The following is a 24,459-nucleotide window of genomic DNA, read 5'->3' as shown; positions in this document are numbered from 1 at the left end:
CAGGGTGGAAAGGATTCTCCAGTCCCTGGCCAGGTTTAGTTCTCAGAGTTCCCTTTTCACATTGCCAGCATTGCTCTTTCTAGTTTCTCCATGCTCTTTTGGGAACAGCCAGCCAGACGTTCAAACACTGCTTAGACAGAGCTACAGCAGAGTGTCCTTTTCAGGTCCCTCATTTACCTTCTTTTTTGTGGCACCATTTACACGGAGGTCCTCCCTGTGGCCCCAGAGCAGAGCTGCCCCTGTAGGCCCCATCAAAGAGTGCAAGGTGCATAGGACTGGCTGTCCCCTTAGGCAACCGCAGCCCAGGTGCAAGGAAGGAGCTCTTCTTATTCATTAACCATCAAGCCTCTACAATGTTTAGAAGTCCACAGAAATGACACACTTCTCTTTCTTTCTGCTGGACAGACCATCAAGCACAGGGTGCTGGCACAAATTATCTTTAAGACCTCGTTGTTTTCCGTTCTTAGCCTGATCTGAAGCAGCCGTCCCTGCATGGCCCACAAAAAAAACCAGCAGGACTCTCCATGCCGCTGGTACAAACGGTGCAGTTTTAGTGCTGATTCGAACAAGGTTTTTCTGGATCAAATGGGCTAGAGGATGCTACTGCTAGAGAGGCTCCCAGTTGGCTGAATGACCACCCCAAACAATGCCGGTCAGGGGGCCAAAGCAAAGAGGGGGTGAAGGAGCTGGGTATGTTTTGATGATCCAGGGAAATATGAGAGGCCTCTTCAAATATATAGAAGGATGTCGTATACGAGGCTAAGACCCGCTCTTAGCAGCTGCAGAGTGCTGGGCGTGGAATACTGAGTTTAAGTTCCAAGAAAGCAGAATCCAACTGAATGTTAGAAAGCCTAAGCGCCGTTTGACAGAGAGCCCCTGGCCGGACTCCCCTTCGCTGGAGGTGTTCAGCTAAAGGCATCTCTTGGGATGCTTGAATTTGGATTCTTGCACTGAACAGCAGGTGGGATTTGAAAGGTTTAACTGGCCTCTTCCTATTCTAAGATATTCAGGATTGCATTATTATTTCCCTTACACTAATTTAGTCCATTTTAAAAAAGATACTCTGTATTTCTTGCGTAACTCAAATGCTCATTATGGTGAGAAAGTAGAAGCTGCAATAATACTTTACAGATGTTGCAATCTGACAGAAATACTGGCTTGGTTATTTCAGAGATATCAAGCTGATCATCCTGAGCAAACAAGCTTCCACACTTTTGCAATAAAAATTCAGAGAGAAGGCCATCTGCTGAGCACTCTGTTAAAAATCATGGTTTTTTCCTGCTCTGACAAACAGCCAGTTTTGAAGGTTCATCCGTAAAAATGGCTGCTCATGTTTCAGAAACATTCTCTCAGACCATCTGTGGAAGGACGTTACACTGTTATTCGTATCTGCTCAGAAAGGAATCTCAACAAGTTCGGTGGGGCTCCCACATCTGTGGTCCTGGTGCAGCTGGTTTGACGGCTGCCATTTCAAGACAGCCTGGCCAAGTCTAGCTCATTGCAGGAGCTGCCTTATGAATTTGGCAAATTGTGTTTTGATGGTCTCTCTCATTGCTGTTACAAATGCCAACATGCTCAACCATCCCTGCTGAGCTGGAGAAGAAGGCACAAGGAAACTGCGAAGCACCAAGCTCCTCATTCTCCTTCTTGACAATTTGAAAACTGAGTGGAATGAAAAGCTGAAATGCAATTCACTGCCTTATCGAATGCTGCGATTTGCTACCATCAGCGGTGGGTCAACAATTTTGATGGCTTTTAAAGGGAATGGGACAAATCTAGGAAGGCTCCGAGGGACTAATCATTCTGAAAGCCATTTACTGCCTCTGGAATCATAAGCAACGTGCTTTAAATGCCAGCTGCTGTGGAGCAACAGTCACTGCTATCCATGTTTGTAAGCCTCCTGAAGGCACTTGGTTGGCATAAAACGGGTTGTTGATCTAATCCAGCCAGGTTTGTCTTATATCAGCAATGTAAGTCCCCAGCCTCCGTAGCCCAGGTTTCCTTGGATGGAGAAACCTCTCAGAATCTAAGGTTCTCCTCCTTCCCTGATTTCCTTGCATTTTACCCTGTCATACTCCATACCACTTAGTGGACACGGCAACCTCAATGAACTGCACACAATAATTGCGAACCAAGGATCCCAGGCACCTACCAAGTTGCACATGGAGTGCATGGACAACAATATTTCAGACCTCATCAGCACCTCCCCACAGGAGCTTTTCAGGCACCAACCTGACCCCCCACAGCCCTTCCAATGTTAGAAACAAAGACCCCAAGCAGTTTAAAGGCAGCAGCGGAGCTCTGCAGTTCCCACACAGAGGTGACAAACTGCACCTTTTGAAAAGCTTGATTGTGAAAGTTCTTGCCACTGCAAATCTCCTCCTCAGGACTCGATCTTAAGCATGAGCCTGTGGCGTTTCCATTCTATGCCAAAATGCCACCAAGGCAATTCTTGGGAGCACAGCATGCAACGGATTTGAAGATCATTCTGACAAGGTCACAAGGAATGTCAGACAGAGGCAGGGCCACATCCATTTATCATTCGGATGCACAAGATGAATACTGGTGAGAAAAGACTGATATTTGCAGCCACATGCAACTGCTAACAAACGAAGTGAATTTTGAGCAGATAGTTTGAGCTATAAAAGAGAAGAAAAATGCAGAGGATGGGGAAGTATTCCCATGTCTTCAGGGACACCTCAGACCCAGGGCATACGAGGTTAGCAGTAAAAAGCTAGTTCCTTTTTTGGAAAAATTATTTCTACTTTATTGAGGCATTGTCTATATGGAAGCTGTAAAAGAGGACCAATTCACATGCTTTAAGTTGCATTCATATTAAAAAGCTTTTAATATGGCACTCAGTTTTTTAAAATAATGCTGTTCCTATAATGTTACTATATGATATACCTTACATTGATATCAGTCATATCAGTTAACCTAAACAACAATTAAACTTTAGACTTTGGATGAAACTTTTTGGATGAAACAAAAGAATTTTGTATTTATCCTAAATCTTTCCTCAGTGAAGAGTGCCTTGCATCTCAAAAGCCGTTTCCTTTTCATAAAAAAACAGCTATGCTCTGTCTGATGGGAGAGGATTTGAACAGAGGCCATGGGAATGGGCTGATTTGGTGACAAAAGCATACAGATTGGATTAAATTAAATTACAGACTGAGATTAAATAAAATTAGCTTTCACTGAATTCAGTGGCACAAATTGAGTCCCATCAGTTTGAATGTGAGCAGAGTTCAGTTAGTTTGGAACAAACTCTACCAGTTGCCTCTTGCATTAGACAGACTGATTTTCCAAGAGTACCTGCCAAAGGAATTTGCAGGTTTTCTTGGACAAATGAATTTTAACATTTATGCCAACATCAGCCATCAGAAAAAGCAGTCTAGCTTTGACTTTGCACTAGCAAATGGGCTGAAAAATGTGAATAAAAATAGCTCTCATGGTGTAAGAAGGTAGGTTCACTCAATAAAACAAAATGTGGGAATTTCAGCCTGAAAAAAGAACGTGCTTCTTTACACAACACAGTTAAAACTGTGGCTCACTGCCACCATATGTAGTGATGACATCTAACTTAGACAGATTTAAAAGGAGATGGGGCAAATTAATGGAAGACAGTCGTTAGTCTTGATGGCTGTTTGCTACCTCAGGAAGCAGAACCTGCTGAAATATCAGTATGGAGAGCAATAGTGGAAAGGGACAATGCTCTTAAATTTCTCAGATGCACCAGGCTGGCCCTTGTGTGACCCAGATGGCTGGCCCAGAGGAACCATCCAGCAAGGCTGCTATGTTTTTACTATGACATGCTGTAAATTCCAGATGTTGTGCAGAGATATTAACCACACTGACCAAAGAAGACATACCTGAAAGTTTATGAGTCACGGAGAAGCAAAAGGACAGTTAATTAATCTGCTTGTGTGTATTTCATTGTCTCTCCAGATAAGTTCAGAACTAAGAATTAAAAAAAAAACAACCTAGAGTCATGTTACTATTTGTTCCACTACAGACAGTAGAAAGAATCAACTTCTAATGGGATGCTTCTCCAACAGTTGAAAAATTCCACTGTAGAGTATATTGGCTATGGCAAAATGTTAAGATCGCTTGGTGGCAGTCGCTCAGAGAAGGCTCATTGGCACAAGTAAAGCAGCAACAAATGAACCATCTTGCCAAGCCTGAAGACATGTTGCACTAAAACATGTCTTCTTCAGAATGCTGTGCTTTATGTTGCAATATTTGGACTCAGCCCAGAAAGCTTGCCCTGGTGAGTCAACTAACCCTGCCAGATTTTACACTGAAAGGACTCTTAATGTCCAGAGTGGACCGTCTCTCTTCTGAGACTCAGAATAGGGAGAGCGCCTTTTGTTTCTGCAAAGCAACATCAGCAGCGTGTAACTAAAGACTTTGAACCTTAACATTTCCCAGGAGCATGCTGTGTGGCCTTCCCTCTTGCAAGCAGAGGCTTCTCTCAATTAATTTTTAAGACTGCTGAACATGCTGTCTGAGATGATGTGAATCCTAATTAAGACACCAATGGATACTCCATTTTAATCATGCCTGCTCTAATCGTCAATGGTACTAAGGCTTAGCCTGGGGTTGGCAACATGGATGGTGCCCCTTTTCTCTCTCTAAATTAGAAAACTATTTAAATATGTGTAAGTAGCCTTGTATGAGATCTTTCAAGGTTTTAGCATATTCACATATATCCAAATACAAATGGTCAGTTGGTATGAATTGAGCCTGACTCTTGATGACCACATAGATTTATCCATATTGGCAACAATATGAAAGAGGTTTCCTGTTTTTTCACCTTCTCAGTCTAGGAAAGAGATTTCCTGGGGATTTCCCATTCATGTACTAACCAGGGCTGACCCTGCTTAGCTTTTAGATCAGTGATGTCAGCTATGGGCCAAATATAACATCTGTGCAATTGCGCCTACTCTCTGAAAAATTACAGCTGAAACCCTGCTGAAGACCATCGATGAAAGATAAATGTAAACTGGATCTGGATGAATATTAAGGGGGGGAAAAAAAAGCAATAATGAGATTTTTGTGGTGTGTACCTTAGACCACTCTACCAAGCAGAAGGTATAGATGAAATCTTCACAAATCAGCCAAGGTATCTAGGAAACACACCATTGTGGTAATAGAGGATTTCAACTACTCCAAAATCAACTGGAATCAAATCAAACTCTGTGGAAAATAAGAGATCCAACAGGCTCTTGACATGTCGTGCAGACAATTTCATTATCCAAAAAGTGAAGGAGGGGACTAAAGAATTGGCTATATTGGACTTGGTACTTTCTAACAGGGAAGAAATAGTTGAGGAAGGAACCTTGGGAGAGAGTGACTATGTCATCCTAGAATTCACCATACTGCATAGTGAAGATAGCCAGACAATTAAGGCCCAAGCACAAACAATACCAACAATACACAATTTGGTGGTGAGATGTGTAAGCTTCTGCAGTTAGGAAAGAAAAAACAGATCCACAGGTACAAGATAGGTGGTACTTAGCTTGGCAGCAGTACTTGTTAGAAGGACCTGGATGCCCTGGTAGACCACAAATTAAACATGAGCCAGCAGTGTGCTGCAGCTGCTAAAAGAACCAATGCAGTTTTGGGCTGCATCAACAGAAGTAGACACCAGTCAAGATCATAGGAAGTTATAGTACTGCTCTACACTGTACTGATCAGATGGCATGTGGAATACCGTGTCCAGTTCTGGTTGCCACAATGCAGTGCAAGAAGAATGGAAAGAGTGCAGAGAAGAGCAGCGAAGATGGCAAGGGGCCTGGAGGCTGAGTCCTATGGAGAACAGTCAGAAGAACTGGGCGTTTTCTTAGCCAAAGGGAAAGAAGGCTGCGGGGAGTCATGGTCACAGTCTTCCAATACTCAAAGGACTGTCACAGGGAAGATGGTTGGATTTATTCTCCATAGTTCCTGAGGATAGGACAAGAACCAATGGATGGAAGCTTTGCAGAGGGAGATCCAAACTTGAAATAAGGAGGAATTTCCTGACTGTGAGAGCTGTTCAACAAGGGCTGCCCACTGGAGCCATGGGGGCTCCATCTCTGGAGGTATTCAAGCAAGTTTGGATGGCCATTTTTCTGCGATGGTAGGAGGGTTCCTGCCTGGGGAAGGAAGTTGGACCAGAAGACCCCAAGGTTCCTTCCAACCCAGGATCCTATGATTTCATGATTCTATGAAATTTCTGGCTTTTAGATTACACCCCTAAATGCCTTATTTTTTACCTGTCTTATAGGAACAAGCAAGACTTTAGAGATTATCGTATTTAAATACCGATGATCTTTGCTATATACGTTTCCATTTAAATCTAATCACACTTACCAGTGATAAGAGTCCTGAACTAAGAATATAAACTAATAGGGGGAGAGGAGGGAAGAGGAGGCACTTTAACAGCAATGAAGAACTTTAGATTTTACGTGTATCAGGTGAAGTTCATGTTAGTTGGCTTAATGGGTGTAATTCTTGTCTCCAGTGCTAATCGGTGGTGGCAGGTAAATCCACATCCAGTCAGTACACTGGACCTGTTCTGACAAAGGTACAGCATATCACAGTGTTAGGAGGCTTATTCTTCAGACAGTGAAGGAAGTGTGACAGTTTATTCTTCTAACAGTGAGAGCAGTTTGACAGTGAGACCAATGGCCCAGAGAGATGACGGGCTCCCCTTTGCTGGAGGTGTTCAAGGAGAAGTCTGAACATCTGCCTGGAATGCTTGAATTTGGGTTCCTTCACCCACCAGAGAGCTGGATCTGATGGCTTCAACAGGCTCTTCCATCTCTAGGGTTCTATGGATGTTCCTATCAGGTGAATTCTCAAGAGCTTTTATAGGGGATGTACACTTTCTGGGAAAAGTGTGGGGATCTGGTCCTCTCCTGCACCACGGCAAATGTGCTGTTTTTTTTGCAGGATTTTAAATTCAGCCTTCTCTGACCTGGACACCTTACAGATCTATGTCCTTCAACTCCCTAAACTGTTTCGTTAGAAGCTGAACTCCGTACATGTGGAAGGTGCACTAGGTGAGGAAGGCTGTAGCAACTGAACCTGAGTTGGGACCTGAAGAGAAGCACATCACAAAACCACATGCCATTTGAACAGAAGGAGACTGTGATCCCTGCCAAGGAGCAATCCAAAGGGATACCAATGCAAGGAGCATCGAGCCACCCTCCCTCCTTCTGGAAGATACCTGTTCAAACCTCTCCCCTCACCTTCCTGACACAGCACGTGTAGGGTACTCCGCAGGCCAGAGGGCCACTGCCGTTGCATGAATGATATGGGTTCACATGCCAGTCTCTGAATTCATCTCCTCCACAGCAGGAAAACTACAAAACAGAGAGAAGAGCTTAATTCATAGCTTCGTCTTTCAATCCTTAAAAGGTAAAATTACATGGTCATTCCAGGAAGTTCCAGAACAGAGGTCTCTAACTCTTTCAAGAGACTGCAACTGCTCTAAGCATGCAAGGCTATGTATTTATTTGAAGAGACCCATGGCCACTTTGTAAAGCCGAGGGAGAACGTGTGCTACAGCAGTGGTGGTTTTGCCCGGGGAAAGGAGGAACCCTAGCCATCTCTGCCTAACAGACAGTGCTTCCTTCTGTTCTGCAAATGTCTCTGTTGCTCCCTTGGGTTCTTCTATGGGACCGAGGGCTAGTGAGTGCAACAGGATGTCACAATGGCTGAATCTTTTTCATTTTCCTGCTGAAATATCAAGCGACAGAAATGGAAGCCCACTTTTAGCAGAATCATCAAGAGATTGGAATGAATTAGTTTTGGGCAAAACTTTGTCTGAGGTCAGAGCAGTATAGCTGGGATTTTAGCAAGACCACCAAAGGTCACCTCCCTCCGAGAGTGGGGCAAGATGCCAAAGTGACAGTATATCCTGTAAGGGCTCCAGCAATTCCTTCAGATAGTTCTATTGAACTCACTGCAGAAGATAAACAGTGGGTTATCTGTTTGTTAATTACTGTTCAAATCCAAACTTCCCTGCCAGCGGCTGTCAGACGGGGAACAGCTCTAACAACAGATTTCCCCAAAAAACCAATAACAGATAAAAAGAAGGCAGATACATCAACATCCCAAAACCAAAACTCTCTGGACTAAGAAAGATCACTGATCCTAATCAAACTTACAGCTGAGAAATTTCTACCCATCAGTGCTTCTGTAGGTAAATCAAATCCTTATGTTTTGCCATCCATCACCTTGTTAGATTGGGAACATGAGGAACAGACTCCGTGAGGAAAGAGGGCAATTTGAGACCAGGGAGGAAAAATGATCTGAACCCCTCCACTGAAACTGATGTGGAACTGCTAGCTAAGAGCTGCTTCTTAACAGCTCAGACTGTAATCTCAGTCTATGACCAGCTGCTGACAGCTAACAACAAATAAGCTAAAACGTCTCCTGGACTAGTATATCTTGGGCCAGAGAAGTTGGTCACGTAAAGACTGGCCATCTGATAGCACTAAGATCCCGCTATATAAAGATGTTCGGGGGAGCAGAAAAGCAGGGCTGCTGTGGATGAATCCTCTGACATTAAGACTTCCACTTCTACCAGCTCAAGCAACCTATGTTCCTTACAACGGCACAGACTCATGCTTTTGATTTTGATTGCTAATAACCAATTTAATTCCGGCATGTAGTGGATGAAGAGACCTGTAACACCTTCTCTCTCAGATTCTTCGCTGACCGGTGCGCCATTGTGACTTACTGGATTTGGACTGGCTCCCCTCTCCAGCCAAATATATTAAATTGGTGTTTACCTTTAATTCTATATCGTTTCATGTTAATCAGAATGAAGGACTTTCTGAACAAATTTGAAATAATCCCAATTAGAGTTTTTAAAGATGCCTTTATTCTTCCACTATTAGAGCTCAAGATTCAGCCTCCATCCGGGGGAGTTGGTAAAAATGCCAACTCACAACACTTCAACGCTGACTCTCTGCAACTGTTAAGGAGGACTGATCAGCCAGAATCAAAGCCAGCTGCAATCAGGCACTCTTCTCTGACTCAGAAGACAGATGAGTTACTCCCTTCCTCCATATCCAAGAATGGACTTGTTTCCAGCTTAAATGAAGTCCAAAACTCTTTGACATTTGCCATATCCTCACAAGGGACACTTAAAACTTTTGCCGTGGTCTCTGGCAGAGAGACTCAACCGACTGTGCCTCAGTCTCACATAAACAAAGTTTCAGCTGTCCCTAGTAGAAAAAAGAGGAGGTGTAAACAGCCCACTAGTAACGTTTGATGTTACTGATGAATCTGACCCTGCTACGTCCTATGCTGTGGCTCACTCTGTTCCTTCATTCGTGGAAGTGAAGAGACACTCCTCTTTTCTCATTGACTTGACACCCCAAGAGCCAGACACAGGCAGGAAGTCTCAGTCTTCTAAGTCAGACCTTCCTGCTCCATTCAACAGTTGTTTACCATCAGACTCTTGCCCCACAGACCATACGCCAAAGTCTCAGCAGATACCCATTTGGGGCTCTCTGCTAAAACTAGCCCCCCTTGTACTGTGCCCCATTTAAATGTCAACAACACCCTGATTTGGCATGAACTTACATATCTTCAGATTGCTGATTCACAGGATGACACAGTAAGCTCTTATGACCCAAAGCACCCATATTCTGCCTCTCAGCCGGAAATGAATGCTGGCTGTCCCTCTATTGCTCCAGGAACAACCCTAGCATGTGATCCCCACTTTTTTGATTTCACTGAACTATGCGCACCTGGCTGTACGGACAAACTACTAAAGTGCAAGGCCCCAGAAGAATTCGATGCCTCTTCAAGGACAGATTCCACTGATGATGACAAAATAGCTGCCCTCCGCCCCAAGGTCAGACACAAACTTTGTGTCCCTGTCTTCCCCTGAAAGATCCAGCGGACTTAGAATTCTACCAGGATCTCTGTTGTTGCTTTCCTGGAACATTGCTGGATGGGAAGTTAGACTGGAGGCCCTGCTTTCACAAGCTATATGTCCCAACTCAACACTATTTTGCTTCAAGAGATTTGGTCAGCCACCAATTTGTTTATTGAGGGATACAAATCCCTGTCCCTCCCAGCAACCCCTGGTTTTGGATGAGGGAGTCATTGAGCTGGCTTGAGCATTCATATTTCAATTGCCCTCAATACTAAGACCATTTCATTAGATTCATTTGAGAACTTTGCACAAGCAGCCGTTCTTAACTTTTCTCATGAGAAATTGCTCCTCATTAATTTTTATATACTGCCCAACATCACTCAACTCTGCATTGCAGAAATCTTGTCAAAGCAGAACTTTACATTATCAATCTTCAGCTGTGCTTTCCGACTGCCCATATTGTCATAGCGGGGGATTTTAATGCTAGATTAGGTCTAAATGATAATTAGCCTTTATACCAAGTACCAGCAAATTCTACCTACCTAGCAGACTGTCCTCCCCCTTTTAACTAGAGAATCTAAGAACCATGTTGGAGACTTTAGGGGTCTACATATGTTGCAGACATTTTACAAGTTAGATCTCCAGATCATGGATGAACCACCATCACCGACTATCCAGTAGAATGTTCACACTGACACTGCCATTTCAAGAAACCTATCTTCTTCACTTCTTAGATTTTGTATTGACAATCATCCCAAAGGTGAACTGTCCCAATATGCTGTATTGAAACCTCTTGGTGCTCCTTTCCTGGAAACAAAGCCTATTCCATCTGAAGACATCCTCAGGGGCCCAATATGCATGAAATGGACAGTCCATGTGAAGGATTTGTTGTTGTTGTTGTTTAGTCGTTAAGTCGTGTCCAACTCTTCGTGACCCCATGAACCATATTGCGCCAGGCCTTCCTGCCCTTCACTGCCTCCCGGAGTTTGCTCAGTTTCATGCTCATTGCTTCAGTGATGCTATCTAACCATCTCATCCTCTGCCGTCCTCTTCTCCTTTTGCCTTCAATCTTTCCCAGCATCAGGGTCTTCTCCAAAGAGATCTCTCTTCGCATTAGGTGACCAAAATATCTGAGCTTGAGCTTCATTATCGATCCTTCCAATGAGCAATCAGGGTTGATTTCCTTTAAGATTGACTGGTTTGACCTCCTAGCAGTCCAGGGGACTCTCAAGAGTCTTCTTCAGCACCACAGTTCAAAGGCATCAATTCTTCGGCGCTCGGCCTTTTTTATGGTCCAGCTCTCACAGCCATACATTACTACTGGAAAAACCATAGCTTTGACTATGCGGATCTTTGTCGGCAAGGTGACGTCTCTGCTTTTTAATATGCTATCTAGGCTTGCCATAGCTTTCCTCCCAAGGAGCAAGCGTCTTTTAATTTCATGGCTGCAGTCTCCGTCTGCAGTGATCTTGGAGCCCAAATAAATGAAGTCTGTTACTGCTTCCATTTCTACCCCTTCTATTTGCCAGGAATTGATGGGTCCAGATGCCATGATCTTAGTTTTTTTAATGTTGAGTTTCAAGCCAGCTTTCGCACTCTCCTCCTTCACCCTCATCAAGAGGCCCTTTAGTTCTTCTTCACTTTCTGCCATGAGGGTGGTATCGTCTGCATATCTGAGGTTATTGATGATCCTCCCTGGAATCTTAATTCCGGCTTGTGATTCTTCCAACCTGGCATTTCTCATGATGTACTCTGCATATAGGTTAAATAAGCAGGGTGACAGTATACAGCCTTGTCGTACTCCTTTCCCTATTTTGAACCAATCGGTTGTTCCGTGACCGGTTCTAACTGTTGCTTCTTGGCCCGCATACAGATTTCTCAGGAGACAAGTAAGGTGGTCTGGTATTCCCATCTCTTTAAGAATTTGCCACAGTTTGTTGTGATCCACACAATCAAAGGCTTTTGCATAGTCAATGAAGCAGAAGTAGATATTTTTCTGGAACTCTCGTGCTTTCTCCATGATCCAGCGAATGTTGGCAATTTGATCTCTAGTTCCTCTGCCTCTTCGAAACCCAGCTTGTACATCTGGTAGTTCTCGGTTCATGTATTGCTGAAGCCTAGCTTGTAAGATTTTGAGCATAACCTTGCTAGCATGTGAAATGAGTGCAATTGTGCGATAGTTTGAGCATTCTTTGGCGTTGCCCTTCTTTGGAATTGGAACATAAACTGACCTTTTCCAATCCCGTGGCCACTGTTGCGTTTTCCAAACTTGCTGGCATATTGAGTGCAGCACTTTAACACCATCGTCTTTTAGTATTTTAAATAACTCAGCTGGAATACTGTCATCTCCACTAGCTTTGTTGTTAGCAATGCTTCCTAAGGCCCACTTGACTTCACTCTCTAGGATGTCTGGCTCAAAGTCAGTGATCACACCAGGGTGGACATCAGGGACATTAAGATCTTTCTTGTATAGTTCTTCTGTGTATTCTTGCCACCTCTTCTTAATCTCTTCTGCTTCTGTTAGGTCCCTGCCTTTTTTGTCCTTTATCATGCCCATCTTTGCACTAAACGTTCCTTTCATATCTCCAATTTTCTTGAAGAGATCTCTAGTCTTCCCTATTCTATTGCTTTCCTCGATTTCTTTGCATTGTTCATTTAAGAAGGCCTTCTTATCTCTCCTTGCTATTCTCTGGAAATCTGCATTCAGTTGCTTATATCTTTCCCTTTCACCCTTGCTTTTCGCATTCCTTCTTTCCACAGCTATTTGTAAAGCCTCATCAGACAGCCATTTTGCTTTCTTGCATTTCTTTTTCTTTGGGATGGTTTTAGTTGCTGCCTCCTGTACATGTGAAGGATAAACTAACCCAAATGCTCTCCACCGAAGAGGCACTTCAACTATGCACAGACATACTAGACGCAAGGTCTTCTGACCCAATTTTGTCATCTTACACCCAGCTAATTCAGCTCCTCCAGCCAATTTTATTTATCCATCTGGTGTTAACGGGAACCAGTTCTCCTTTAACTAACCTTGGTTTGACAATGAATGCCATGCAGCCAAGAAACAACTGATCATCTGCTTTAACGAATACAAAAATAATCCCCTTTCCCATTCAGCTCAAGATTTGTTGCTTCTCAAGAATCAGTACAAACAGCTATTACAGTTAAAGAAGAGGCAGGCCTTGATAAAGTCATGGAACTGTCTCTTGCTCCAAGAATTCAGCTTTATTTTGGAAACTTGTAACTCCTCAACCAGCTTCCTCCTGTCTTCAAATCCCATCTCTTATTCCTGCTTCAGCCTGGGAAGACCACTCTGGATTGGTGTACACACCTGAGGAGCCATCCCACCCAGAGAGGGGATTAGGCTATGAAGAACACTTGCTCCCCTCCTGGCTCCCCCGTGTCAGGCTCTGAGATTACTAAACTAATCAAGCAACTGAAATTGACCAAAGCTCCAGGCTATGACTTCATCTCAGCAGAGATTTTCCACGGTAATCTAGATTGGTAGGTACCTGTTCTGGCTTTTCTATTCATCTTTATAGATAACAGTGCTAAGATCCTCAATGATTGAGGTCTAGCCTTGGTGATTCCAATCTACCAAAAAAGATGTAGAGATTGACCTGCCAAGTACCATCCCATCAGCCTTCTCAGCATGGTCAGTAAATTATATGCTAGACACCTGTATAATAAGCTTCTGGACTGGATCATAACCGAGAACATCCTGGCTGATGAGCAGGCAGGCGTCAGAGAAGGCTGCCCACTCCTTGGCCACGCTTTAACTCTTCAACATCTAGTTGAGAAACATTCCTCCACTCAGCATTCTATGACCTTAGACGTGCCTCCAGTTTCATCTCCAGATCTAACTTATGGGAGAAACTGTACTCTTCCTCAATGGATAGGAGTATTTGGGCTCATCTACAAACTCCATGAAAATTCTTGGATGATGTGATCTAACACGCATGGACATTGCACCAAGGAAATCCCAGTCAAAAGAGGTGTGAGCCAAGGGTCCATTCCAGCTCCCCTCCTTTTTAATCTATTCATCAACCCCTCGTAGACAAAACGAACAGTCCATAGCTCTATCTACCAAAATTGGGAAACTGACACATCTCTATTGTTCTAGACACCAATGATGCTCTGCTGCTCTCCCAGACGCAGATTGGCCTGAAACTTACACACTTGCTGAGTGCTGTCACCTCCCTCCTACTCCCACTAATTTGCTCAGGGCATCAGTTTCTGGGAAATTCTCCCAAACCGCTTTTACTAAAAGAACAGGAGTTGATAGAGAATTTTTTGTTTGGCTTCCCCTTGACCCATGGGATTTACACTTGGCCAGTTTTTTTTTTTTAATTATTAAAAGGGTAAATTATAAGACACAAAGCCAGCTGGGTGACCTTGGGCTCTCTCTCAGCCCTAGGAAGAGGGAAATGGCAAGCCACTTCCAAAAGTCTTGCCAAGGTAACTGCAGGGACTTGCCCAGGTAGTTGCCAGGAGTCAACACTGACTTGAAGGTACACACAAAAAAAATAAGATGAGGGAGGGAGGGAGGGACAGGTGTATTGCCTGCCAATTCCAAAGTAATGGCTTTTATAGATCCCCAAACTCCATAGTCATCAGATAGATGACATATACCAGTGTTGTCCAAACTTGGCCACTTTAAGATGAGTGGATTTCAACTCCCAGAATTCCCCAGCCAGCCCTAACACTGACATATACTGTAGGAGGATTATCACTTCTCAGCACTGGGTGATCTTCATTAATGTAAATTTTAATTCTTTTGATTAAAATGTTCTTGGGGCAAAGTGATTGCTTTAGTTATCACTTTTCTTTTGATTAGCACTAGTTATATAGGTTGGGGTAGCCCTGCTTCTCAATACCTGACTGAGGTGGTGCATTAAAGGTCCCCTGCTATTTCATGTGACTCAGCCAGTTGCAAGCTTTGGGGAGGACCTCAGGGTGCAGGCTGGGCTCCAGCAGGGTCTAGTAGGGTCCTGATCTAGCAGGGTCCCTCAGTGGTGGATGGGGAGTGACGAAGCGAGCAAGCAGGGAAGGCTGGTGCATGGCAGACAAGGCCCACAGCCAGGGAGGTCTCAAGAATGCGTCACCCAGATTGCTTCCCTCCAATCCTATGTCACGACTTGACCTTCCAGTTGATTTGGCACCCAGCGACCTTGATTGTCTTGCTGCAGCAGAAAAAAGGTGAAGGACAGGCTCACAACTTGTGTCCTGATCCAGACTCAGCTCTCAGCATGACAGTCTTATCAGCCACAGGAAAGGACCCATTTACTTTTCATCTCACTCCACAGCCTGGCAGTGAATACATGCAGGCAATTGTCATGCAAAATGCTTCACACTATACCGACTCTCCAATTTACAGGACTCTAATTCACCCTGCTTCATTTGCTTTAAGAATATATTATTTCTGCAGGTAATCAAGGCATTTCAGTCCTGGTTACAGGGATGTGGCCCCTCCGGCCCAGCACTTAGAGAGGGATAAACTCTCCTCTGGGCTGCATTTACACTTCAGCAACTGGATTTTATAGAGTTCATGGCTGCTGAGGAAGAACACTAATCAACTCCATTGGGCCACAAGGACACACAAAGGAAGTGAGCAGATGCTCACACACTCAGTCCGTGGTGGGCAATTTGCCTCCTCCAGAACTCCCACCATCCCTTGCCAGTGGTCACGCTGCACAGGGCCGCTGTGAAGGTGGTTCAGCAACCTCAGGAAGCACATATTGTGATCTGGCATTCCTTGTGCGCTGCATCCAGTTGTCGGTCGATTCACAAAACCCAGTATCGCTACAGCAGGCCTCATCTGTAATACCCTCTCCACACACCTATGAAGAAGGCGACTTATTTTGTGGGGGGAACTGATGAAGTCCTCCCTCCCAGTTCACACACCCCTTGTTATTTCAGTGGACATGATTCAGAGTGAAATGGCTCAGGAGAGAAGCCCACTCGGACTGGCACTGGGGGAGAGCCATCCTTTTTCTTCCCTCCCTCCTCCATAGGACACCAGGGCATCCCAGAAGGCTTCTTAACACCTTTCTGAATGAATGAATCGGGAAAGGTTGGTTTAAAGAGTTCACCATGCCCTACATTCCCCATTTTCCTGCGGCAGCTTCTTCTCATTGTGGATATGCTTGCAAGTGCACCCTCAACCCTCCCAAGGACACTGAGTCTCATGTTCTTCCTTGAGTGATGGGATCTCTCAATGGCTGTGCCACAGAATAACTTTTCTGGAGAGCTGCCCTCTCTCCCCATCCCTGTTCTCTCTCTTACCTTTTCAGAACGGTAATTGTACTACCGTAAACCACCTTGAAGGATGGAAAACCCTTTTCATTAACTAGGGGAGGCTCATGTTGGATACCAGGGGTTTGTTCTTAACTGCAGAATACAACTAAGGGTTCTTGGTCTCACAGGACATCCTTCACTCTGCTTCTGAGAGACGCCTCTGAACTGCAGAGCATGGATGAGCAAAGCATCTCAAGAAGGATTATCGGGGTGATAAGAGAGATGAGTATGCTGACATTCGCTGAGAAGGCGAGCCATTTGAAATTTAGCTGCTGGTCCCCCCTGTGAGGCCTGCTTGATATGCAAATAATAGAGCAGCCATTAAGTGAGAACTCTCCCAGAAATGCAGTCATTAAGCTGTTTGAATAAAAATAAGCAGAAATCAAGAAGATATATGGATGCAGGACAACGTTCTCACTTTGGATCATAATTTGTACTATAAATTGCTTGGCAATCAGGCTTCTTCTGCCTTTTTTTTTTTTTTAAAAACAAACCATTTAAGATTTTTGGTGAAGTAAGGATGTGAAGCTAGAAGTGTTAGCTGCAATGATTTGCAAGATTTAGCAGCTTACAAATTAAATAGCCCCTATTTACTTTTCTCATAGAATTACGTGTAAGAACATTTAGTCCAATCCCCTGCCCAGGGTCGCCACTTAGCTTCTATTTAAAAACCTCCAGTGAAGGAGACTTCACCACCTCCCAAGAAAGTCTGTTCTCTTGGTGAACAGCAGAAGTTCTTTCTGATGTCCAACTGATGTCTGCTTCCTTGGGATATAATCCCATTTTTCCTTGTCCTGCATTCTGGAACAACTCTGAACAATTCAGCTGTGTTTTCTACGCCACAGCCTTTCAGATGCTTAAAGACAGCTATATTTCCCCCTACAATCTTCTCTTTTCCAGGCTAAACATGCCCCCAACATTTCCAACCATCCATTCCAGGCCCCTTATTATTTTGGTTGCTCTCCCCTGGACATATTTCAGTTTGCCAATATCCTTCCTAAAATACAGTACACAAAACCAGTTGCAGTTTTAGGTGAAAAAACCAACAAGAATAATTTCAACAGGGACAAATGCAGAGTCCTTCATTTGGGTAAGAAAACTCAAAAGGCATGACTAGAATTGGGGAGGCCAGACTGGGCAAGCAGGATGCGTGAAAAGGATCTGGCTGTTCTGCTGAAACAAAAGCCAGATATGAACCAACGAAGTGATGCAGCTTCAAAACAGCAAATCCGACCTTAGGCAGCATCAGCTGAAGCAGAGCATCAAGATCAAGAAAAGTCATTGCTCCTCACTATTCTGACACCTAAAATATTGTACTTTGTGCCAAAGCATGTCTGAAGGTGCCATGATTTTCTCTGGTGAGTTCAGATCTGAAGAAGAAGAAAAAAAGGAGAGCATCACACGGACTCTTGCAAATAAGGGAGAGAAGCAGCAGCTGCAATCTTGCTGGGGCTCCCTTAGATTTAAGGAAGTGCCCAGGAATGGTGGTAGGGCAGATGTTCTCAAACTCTGGCTTGCTGTCACATTTGAAGTTGGGAGGGGGGCTACTCATTCCCATTCTGCCCTTCCCATTCTAGAAAGGGGATGTTCAGCAAACTGCTGGGGTTGACCCAGGCCAGGCACAGGACCAGGCACCAGGGTTCTCCTTTGCTTGCAGTGACAGCTCCAACCGACTCCTGAAATGCTGCCCAAGACCAGGGTCGAGGTATCCAGGTCTAGCCTCACTTCTTCAAGGGTGTCTCTTCCTGGGTTGCTTCTCGGAGGGGGTCCTGGGGCTGGGCCTGCAGGTACATTCCAGGAAGCCCCAGTACGACGTCTCTCACAGGAGGTCTCATGGCAGGAGGTCTCATGTTCCAGCTTTTCCTTTCTTTTTTCCCCAGACTTTCCAGATCTTTCTGGAACACATCCTGGGCTGCTTTCGAGGTATGGCGGCAGTGCTACCCCTGGCAGCTGTTTCTCACTGAAGGGGTACATCTGCCTCCAAGGGTGCCCATCAGATGGGTTTCTTCCTTCATGACCTGGGCACTTAGTTTTTCAAAAGGTTTTTACTTTTAGTTTTCAGGTAGTCTTCCAAGGGATTCAAGCCAAGCTACCCATCGGGCCCTAATTGTGTCTCCTGCTTCAGGATTGCCATATATCCTAAGAATCCCAACCTTCTCCCCTCTCATGAAGGGATTTAAACTTAATTTAAACGTTTACATCATTACTTTGTGTACTGGAAAGCTTGTAGGCTTGCATTGTATATAATCTGGTATAGGTTAGGAAGATTAAAAGCTTCCAACAAATCCCCTTATTTTTGCACATTCTCTGAATTTGAATGAGAAACTCCACTTTGTCCCTGGATTTCTACATTGCTCCTTTTATTCTCTCGCATGTGGTAGCAAAACTGATCTGGCGCCCTATCATTAATTCCTAATGTTCCCTCCACTTCTGTAGTTCCAATCAGAAATCCTAGGTATCCAGTAGCCCACAAGACTTCCTAATTGCAATTAACCCAATATATAACTTGCATAAATTTCAACAGCAAGGGTTCTGCCTGCTGCTGCAGGACACTACATTTCTCCTTTCTGGAAGAGAAGGAAGAGATTGGGAAGGTCTATCTGCAGATTTCCTCCTGGTAAGAAGAGCTGCTACTTAGAGGGGAGATTCTGGGCAGGGAAGCCCAATGCCAAAGGTACAGACTTCCTTAACGTGGTTCTCAGTCTCCCCAGTAGGCTGCTTTGGCCAGCTGAATCCCTCACTCATGTGCAGACTCTCCAAATCACGTAGCTCAGAGCTTCCTGAACCAGAGCACATGTGAGGCTTTCACATGAAGGACATATGAATTGCCTGGACACCACTGCGTCCTTAGCTGCCCAGCCTTCTTCAGTGGGAAGCCTTGAATGTGCTGCTTGAGTAGCTAATCTTGGCTCTTTTCTTGTGTTTACGAGGTTTTTCAGGGAGAGATCCCAGAGAGAGGATACAGTGGAGGACACAGCAGGACCCCTGAGCAGAAGAAGCTGCCTTATCAAGACGAGGCCCACATCAGTTGGCATTACCCGCAGGAGCTGGGAGAAGTTCTCCGAGTTCCAGGCGAGCCTCTCCCAATGTGAGTTGCAGATGCCGGGAACACAGCTGGGCTACCTGCATCTAAACCAGCATTCCAACATTGGGCTCCCAATTAATTCAGACATGGCTATACAGAAGAGGGTGTTTGTTCTGGGCAGCCCAGGTTGCACAGGGGCGAGAGATGCAGCGGCTGCCACAATCTCTTCCACAAGCAGACTTCACAAGGAACAGCCCAGCTTTCCCTTTTGCACCCAGTCAGCTGTGCCCATTAATCCAAATCTCTCCCAAATCTGCAAGGTATTTTTCATTGGCATCTAAGAGACATATTTGTCAAGAACATCCTTATGAGGAATAAAGAAAGAAAAGAAAATCTTGTAACGTACTTAATGATACACACATGAGCATAACTATGTGTGATGCTTGCTTATCATCAGAAGCTGGTTTTGTACACACTGGCAATTAGCAGTTGCAAAAATGCCAGCAAAGGTAATTTGGATGATTTCCAAAAAATAAAATAAAAAAAAAAGCAATTGATTGGCTGAGCAATTTCTGAAAGAGAGCTGAGCAGATGCTGGAGTGTATATTCCCCAAACCACTTCCACTTCCCCTCCCCCAGAAGAACTGATTCGGCTTGTTATTGTTTTAGCCATATTGTAATTTACTTTATTTTTTAAATCTATTATCCTGTTCTTTTTGTAACACATAATACAACTTCATTAAAATTACTAACATTTAAAAACCAATCATGAGCAAGAGGCTGCTTTAAAAACAATGCAGTTCCAAGTATATGAGGATCTAAAAGCCAGATGGCGTGGGGGGCAGCAGAACAGACCTGGTGAAAAGGGTCTCACGCTCACAAGAATGCAGACTTCCCTCTTCTTTTGGGGGGACAGATTTCCTGTTGTTTGATCATTTGTACAGGCTCCATCCTTAAAAATTCTTGGAGATCTTTCATTTACTAAATATTACAGAAATGGTTAAATTATCCGGATTGCCCCGTGTTAGTTGGAGAAGGTTTTAGTTTCAGCTCCCTCATTGAAATTGACTAAAAGTCTTTGTGGATCTGGAAATGTTAAATGGAAGTTGGAGACAAGCACTATTTGAAGGGCTCTTCAGCTCAAGTCTAGGTTAAAGGTTGTCTTCAGAGGACAGAAGAGCTAAAGCCTCTGATTAGGCACACACATCATTTTGCCTTCCTCACACTAGTGATATGTTTTAAAAATATTGTATAAATTGTTTCTAATTTTTCATGTATATGAATCTACACATATATGTTTCATGCAGACTTCCCTCTTCTTTTGGGGGGGGGGGATAGATTTCCTGTTGTTTGATAATCTGTACAGGCTCCATCCTTAAAAATTCCTGGAGATCTTTCATTTGCTAAATATTACAGAAATTGTTAAATTGTCCAGATTGCCCCCCGTTAGTTGGGGCATAACCAATTTCCAAAGGGAATTGACCTGTGGATTTTGGATGCAACATGATTTTGGACGCAGCCAGACGCAGCCTTGCATCAGCCTAGAGAAGTCTCCAGAACATCTAAGGCCAACCTAAGCTGTCATAAAACTTTTGGGTCATGTTTGTCTACTTCAATTTTACTGAGTCTCTAAAAGTCAGAAGGAGTCTGGCAGCAGCTTTTCAGACCAACAAACGTTATTAAAGGCATAACCGTTTGTGAAGGACAGCTCACTTCATCAGATGCATCATGCCTCACAAAAGCGTATGCTTTTTAATAAAACTTGTTAGTCTAAAAAAGTGCTACTAGACTCCTCTACCATAGACCAACATGGCTCTCCTGCAGTGTCTACTATGAGAGGCACAGGAGAGCCTGTGAAGTCCTGGGGATATTCCTCGCTTCAGATGATGTTCTCCAGGAATTCTGTTTTGTCCATGATGTTTGATGTTACCACTTTGTGGCTGGGCTGGAGATTCCCTTGTTTGCAAAGAGGCCATTCGGAACCCAAAACGAATGGGAGAATCAATCCTAGATTGCACACACATTTATTAGCAGAACAAGACATTCTAGATTAAAGTCTAGCCGTCTAAATTTTCTCCAATAATATTTGCCGTCCTTATAGCAAAATTACAATTTCCCCAAAACTACAGTGTTACCTTTTGCTGAACATAGTCCAAAATATTTTTGAAATCCAGGTCATCGTAATAGTGCCTTATCCCATCCTGAATGGTGGAATGGAACACGGCATTCATCTGCAAGAAAAAAGGGTCCCACGCATGAGAGGAGTTTCCTCAAACCCTCAGAAGAGGCCATCCAGGTTGGGGGCCATCTGCAACGCCAGGACCTTTCACCTCTGTGGCAGCCACTAATGTCAAAACAGCATATGCTAAATAACAGAAGACACTATTTGCTTTAGAAGAAAGATATTTTGAGACAGTCATGGTCCATTTCCTTTGGAATCCTAGCATCAAAGATTGACAGTAATTAGCATTACAGTAAATGTATCTGGGACCTCTAATCTGCTTGCTTCTTTTGCAGATGGCCACATGGTGACATGAGTCCACCGAGAGGGCCAGGTCCTTCCTGCCCCGGATTGGCTTTGAGTCTGTGCGGTGTGGAGCAAGGTAGGAAGGGAGCCCAAGTGGGGCGGGAAGCAATGAAAGCCAAGTGTTTAGATGAGAATGAAAAGATCAGGGCTAAGGTGGTTGGGTGGCGCTCTGCTGCACCCAACTCGAGCACACTGGGTGGTTCAGCAAGAAGGGAGAGAGTAGTTGGGAGAAATACAGGTTTAGTGTGCAAATTTGGCCAAAAAGTGGGAGAGAATGGGCGTGAGATACCTCCTGTGGAAGGAGCCCTGCAGCGCTCAACACCAGCCCTCCCTGCCCCTTTTGGGATTTCAAGGCACCTGGATTAGTGGACCACACCTGTGTTCCTGCTAAAAAAGGAGACTGCCTTCTGCATGTGTGTGTGTGAGTGTGTGTATGTTGAAGGAGAAATTGATTTGTGTGTGGGAGAGCAGGAAAAAAAGAAGGTGGCAAGGGAGAGAGGAGGAAAACAGGAAACCCCAAAACAAAATTGGCTTGCGGTGTGCAGTGGGAAATTGGCAGCACAGAAAAAGCTGAGCAGTGCAGCAGACCCCGGCCACCACAACATCTCCAGAAGCTGGGGGTGATGGCTGGGCAACGGCTGATAACAGTCTCATCCCCTCCAGCCAAAGACTGAGATGCTAAATTCTCTGCAGCTACTCAGGAGAAAGGCAACCACCTCTTGGCTGGAAAGCTGAAAAAGACCAGCCAGCTGCAAAGCCAGCCCAAGCTAGGATGGTTAAAGGAAGGTTAAAGGATGGCTAGATCTCAGGCTAAGGAGTTCCCCACAGTCCATAGCTGGAGACCAGCCAAGGACAGGGAGAGGCAACTCAAACCTGCCTACCAGAAAAATGGGGAAAAAGGAAAAGGAGTTTATCAAAACTCAGAAACCGTTAATAAGAAATGTCGAAGACTTAGATGCAGAACACCTATAGAAATTCATAGAATCTACAAGTATAGGCACTCTGAACCAGTTATAGTGATAAGATTTAGAGAAAAAGGGTTAATTTTGTTTAAAGAGTGTTATTTTTGTATAATCGTTTCTCCCCTGCAACAAAAGGAGAAGAAACCTCCACTTTGTACCCTCCCCCAAAGGACTTCAGATGGTGCTTCAAACCTTCTGGCTCCTTCAGCTGAGACCTGGTCCAGGAGCGGTGAAACTGCCTTTCTTCTCAGAGCAGAGGGGCCCACTGGACACTGAACATGACATTTCTCCTCAGCAGGAGAGTGCTAGGAAGAGCCAGTTTGGTGTCGTGGTTGAAGGTGCTGGGCTGGAAACAGGACACTGAGTTCTTGCCCCGCTATAGGCACAGAGCCAACTGGGTGACTCTGGGCCAGTCCCTCTCTCTCAGCCCTAGGAAGGAGGCAGTGGCAAACTACTTCCGAAATCTTGCCAGAAAAACTGCAGGGATTTGTCCAGGCAGTCTCTAGGAGTCAACACTAACTTGAAGGCGTGCACACACACAAAGGAAAGCATTAAATAAGCAAAACCACCAGTATCCTGAGCCCATGCAAAGTACTCATGGGAAGGTCACTTACTCCCCACTTTTTAAAAATGGCACTTTTTACATAGGGATAGCTCCTTTTTCAGGACTGGTGGCTGAAATCTTACAAAGTCACCAAATATTTCAGCATGTGATCTTGATATGTCAAGAAATCTAGTGGAAGAAGGAGATTCTGATCCATTTTAAAATTACTGAGTTTGAGAGCAATACTAGGCACCATGTGGGGATATAAAGTCCTGCCTTGCCAACTATCTTAGACGTAAAGAAAGAATAAAGGTACTGAGCAAGGAGCTAATCCTAATTTACTGCCAATCAAAAACATCTGCTTGTTTACACATCTAGGAAGACTTTGTGTGAAACCAAGCATGGAAAAATAAATAATCAAAGAGAGACACACATGGAGAATCAGAGCTTTTGGAAAAATGTGCCACTCTGGGTGGAACATTACTGTCAGCAGTTTCCCATTTTTACAAAGCTTCTGTGATAATTTAATTATGCACGTAATTATATTGACAGAGAAAGGCAGAGTGGGAGGAGATGAAACTTCCTGCTATGGCTAGGTATGTTGGCCCTCCAGACACTTAACATGAAGCAGCAACTGAATCCAAAATGGGTTTTATGGATGCTTCTGAAACTCCTTGCCTCTGCCTTTCAGAAGCATCCATAAAACCCATTTTGGATTCAGCTGCTGCTTCATGTTAAGCGTCTGAAACTAATCGTGGATGAGAGGGGCTCACGCAAAGAACCTGGATGGGTGACTCTTGGGAGACCCAATGAAAGAAACGATCAGGTTTGGGGCTTGAGCCTAGGCAAACAGATTCATTCTGATGCAAAAATTAGGGAGGCTTAGTTATTAGGAGAAGAGGAATGAATAAAATGGCAGACTCTTAAGGGATAATGGACTTTCAAATCGGAAAGCATCTCATCAGAATTACTCAATACATGATTACCGCAGCAAGACTTTTGTATGCACAATTTTGGAAAACCCAGACACTACCAACAATACGAGAATGGTTGCTAAAACTGATGGAAATGGCAGAAAATGATAAACTGACTTGTTTATTAAAAGAAAAATCAAATAATTATTACCTTAAGGAATGGGAACCATTGATGGACTATTTGCAAAATGCAGGCGGGGCGAAGCTTACATGGGGATTTGAAGATTAGATTATAAATTAATGGGATATGTTT

The 24,459-nt window shown here is 44.2% G+C and overlaps 1 protein-coding gene across 3 annotated transcripts in view; it reads right to left on the bottom strand.

The window, feature by feature from the left end:
- LOC103051504 (tetraspanin-15-like) overlaps window positions 1-24,459 on the bottom strand; it is a 90,046-nt gene that overhangs the window by 23,135 nt on the left and 42,452 nt on the right. For 2 of the 3 annotated variants that reach the window (XM_088152103.1, XM_088152102.1), the window contains exons 4-5: window positions 21,335-21,430; window positions 7,236-7,349 (exon numbers count right to left, since the gene is read on the bottom strand). In XM_088152103.1, the coding sequence (XP_088008229.1) occupies window positions 7,236-7,349; window positions 21,335-21,430 (210 nt within the window). The remainder of the gene's footprint in view (window positions 1-7,235; window positions 7,350-21,334; window positions 21,431-24,459) is intronic. The other variant, XM_088152104.1, reaches the window with a different exon arrangement.

The sequence above is a fragment of the Python bivittatus genome, unplaced genomic scaffold (assembly GCF_059951505.1).
Source record: "Python bivittatus isolate LINGU-HERP-01145 unplaced genomic scaffold, Pbiv_v1 ctg000680_np1212, whole genome shotgun sequence".
Classification (NCBI taxonomy): Eukaryota; Metazoa; Chordata; class Lepidosauria; order Squamata; family Pythonidae; genus Python; species Python bivittatus.
This window is presented reverse-complemented; position numbering and strand designations above follow the sequence as displayed.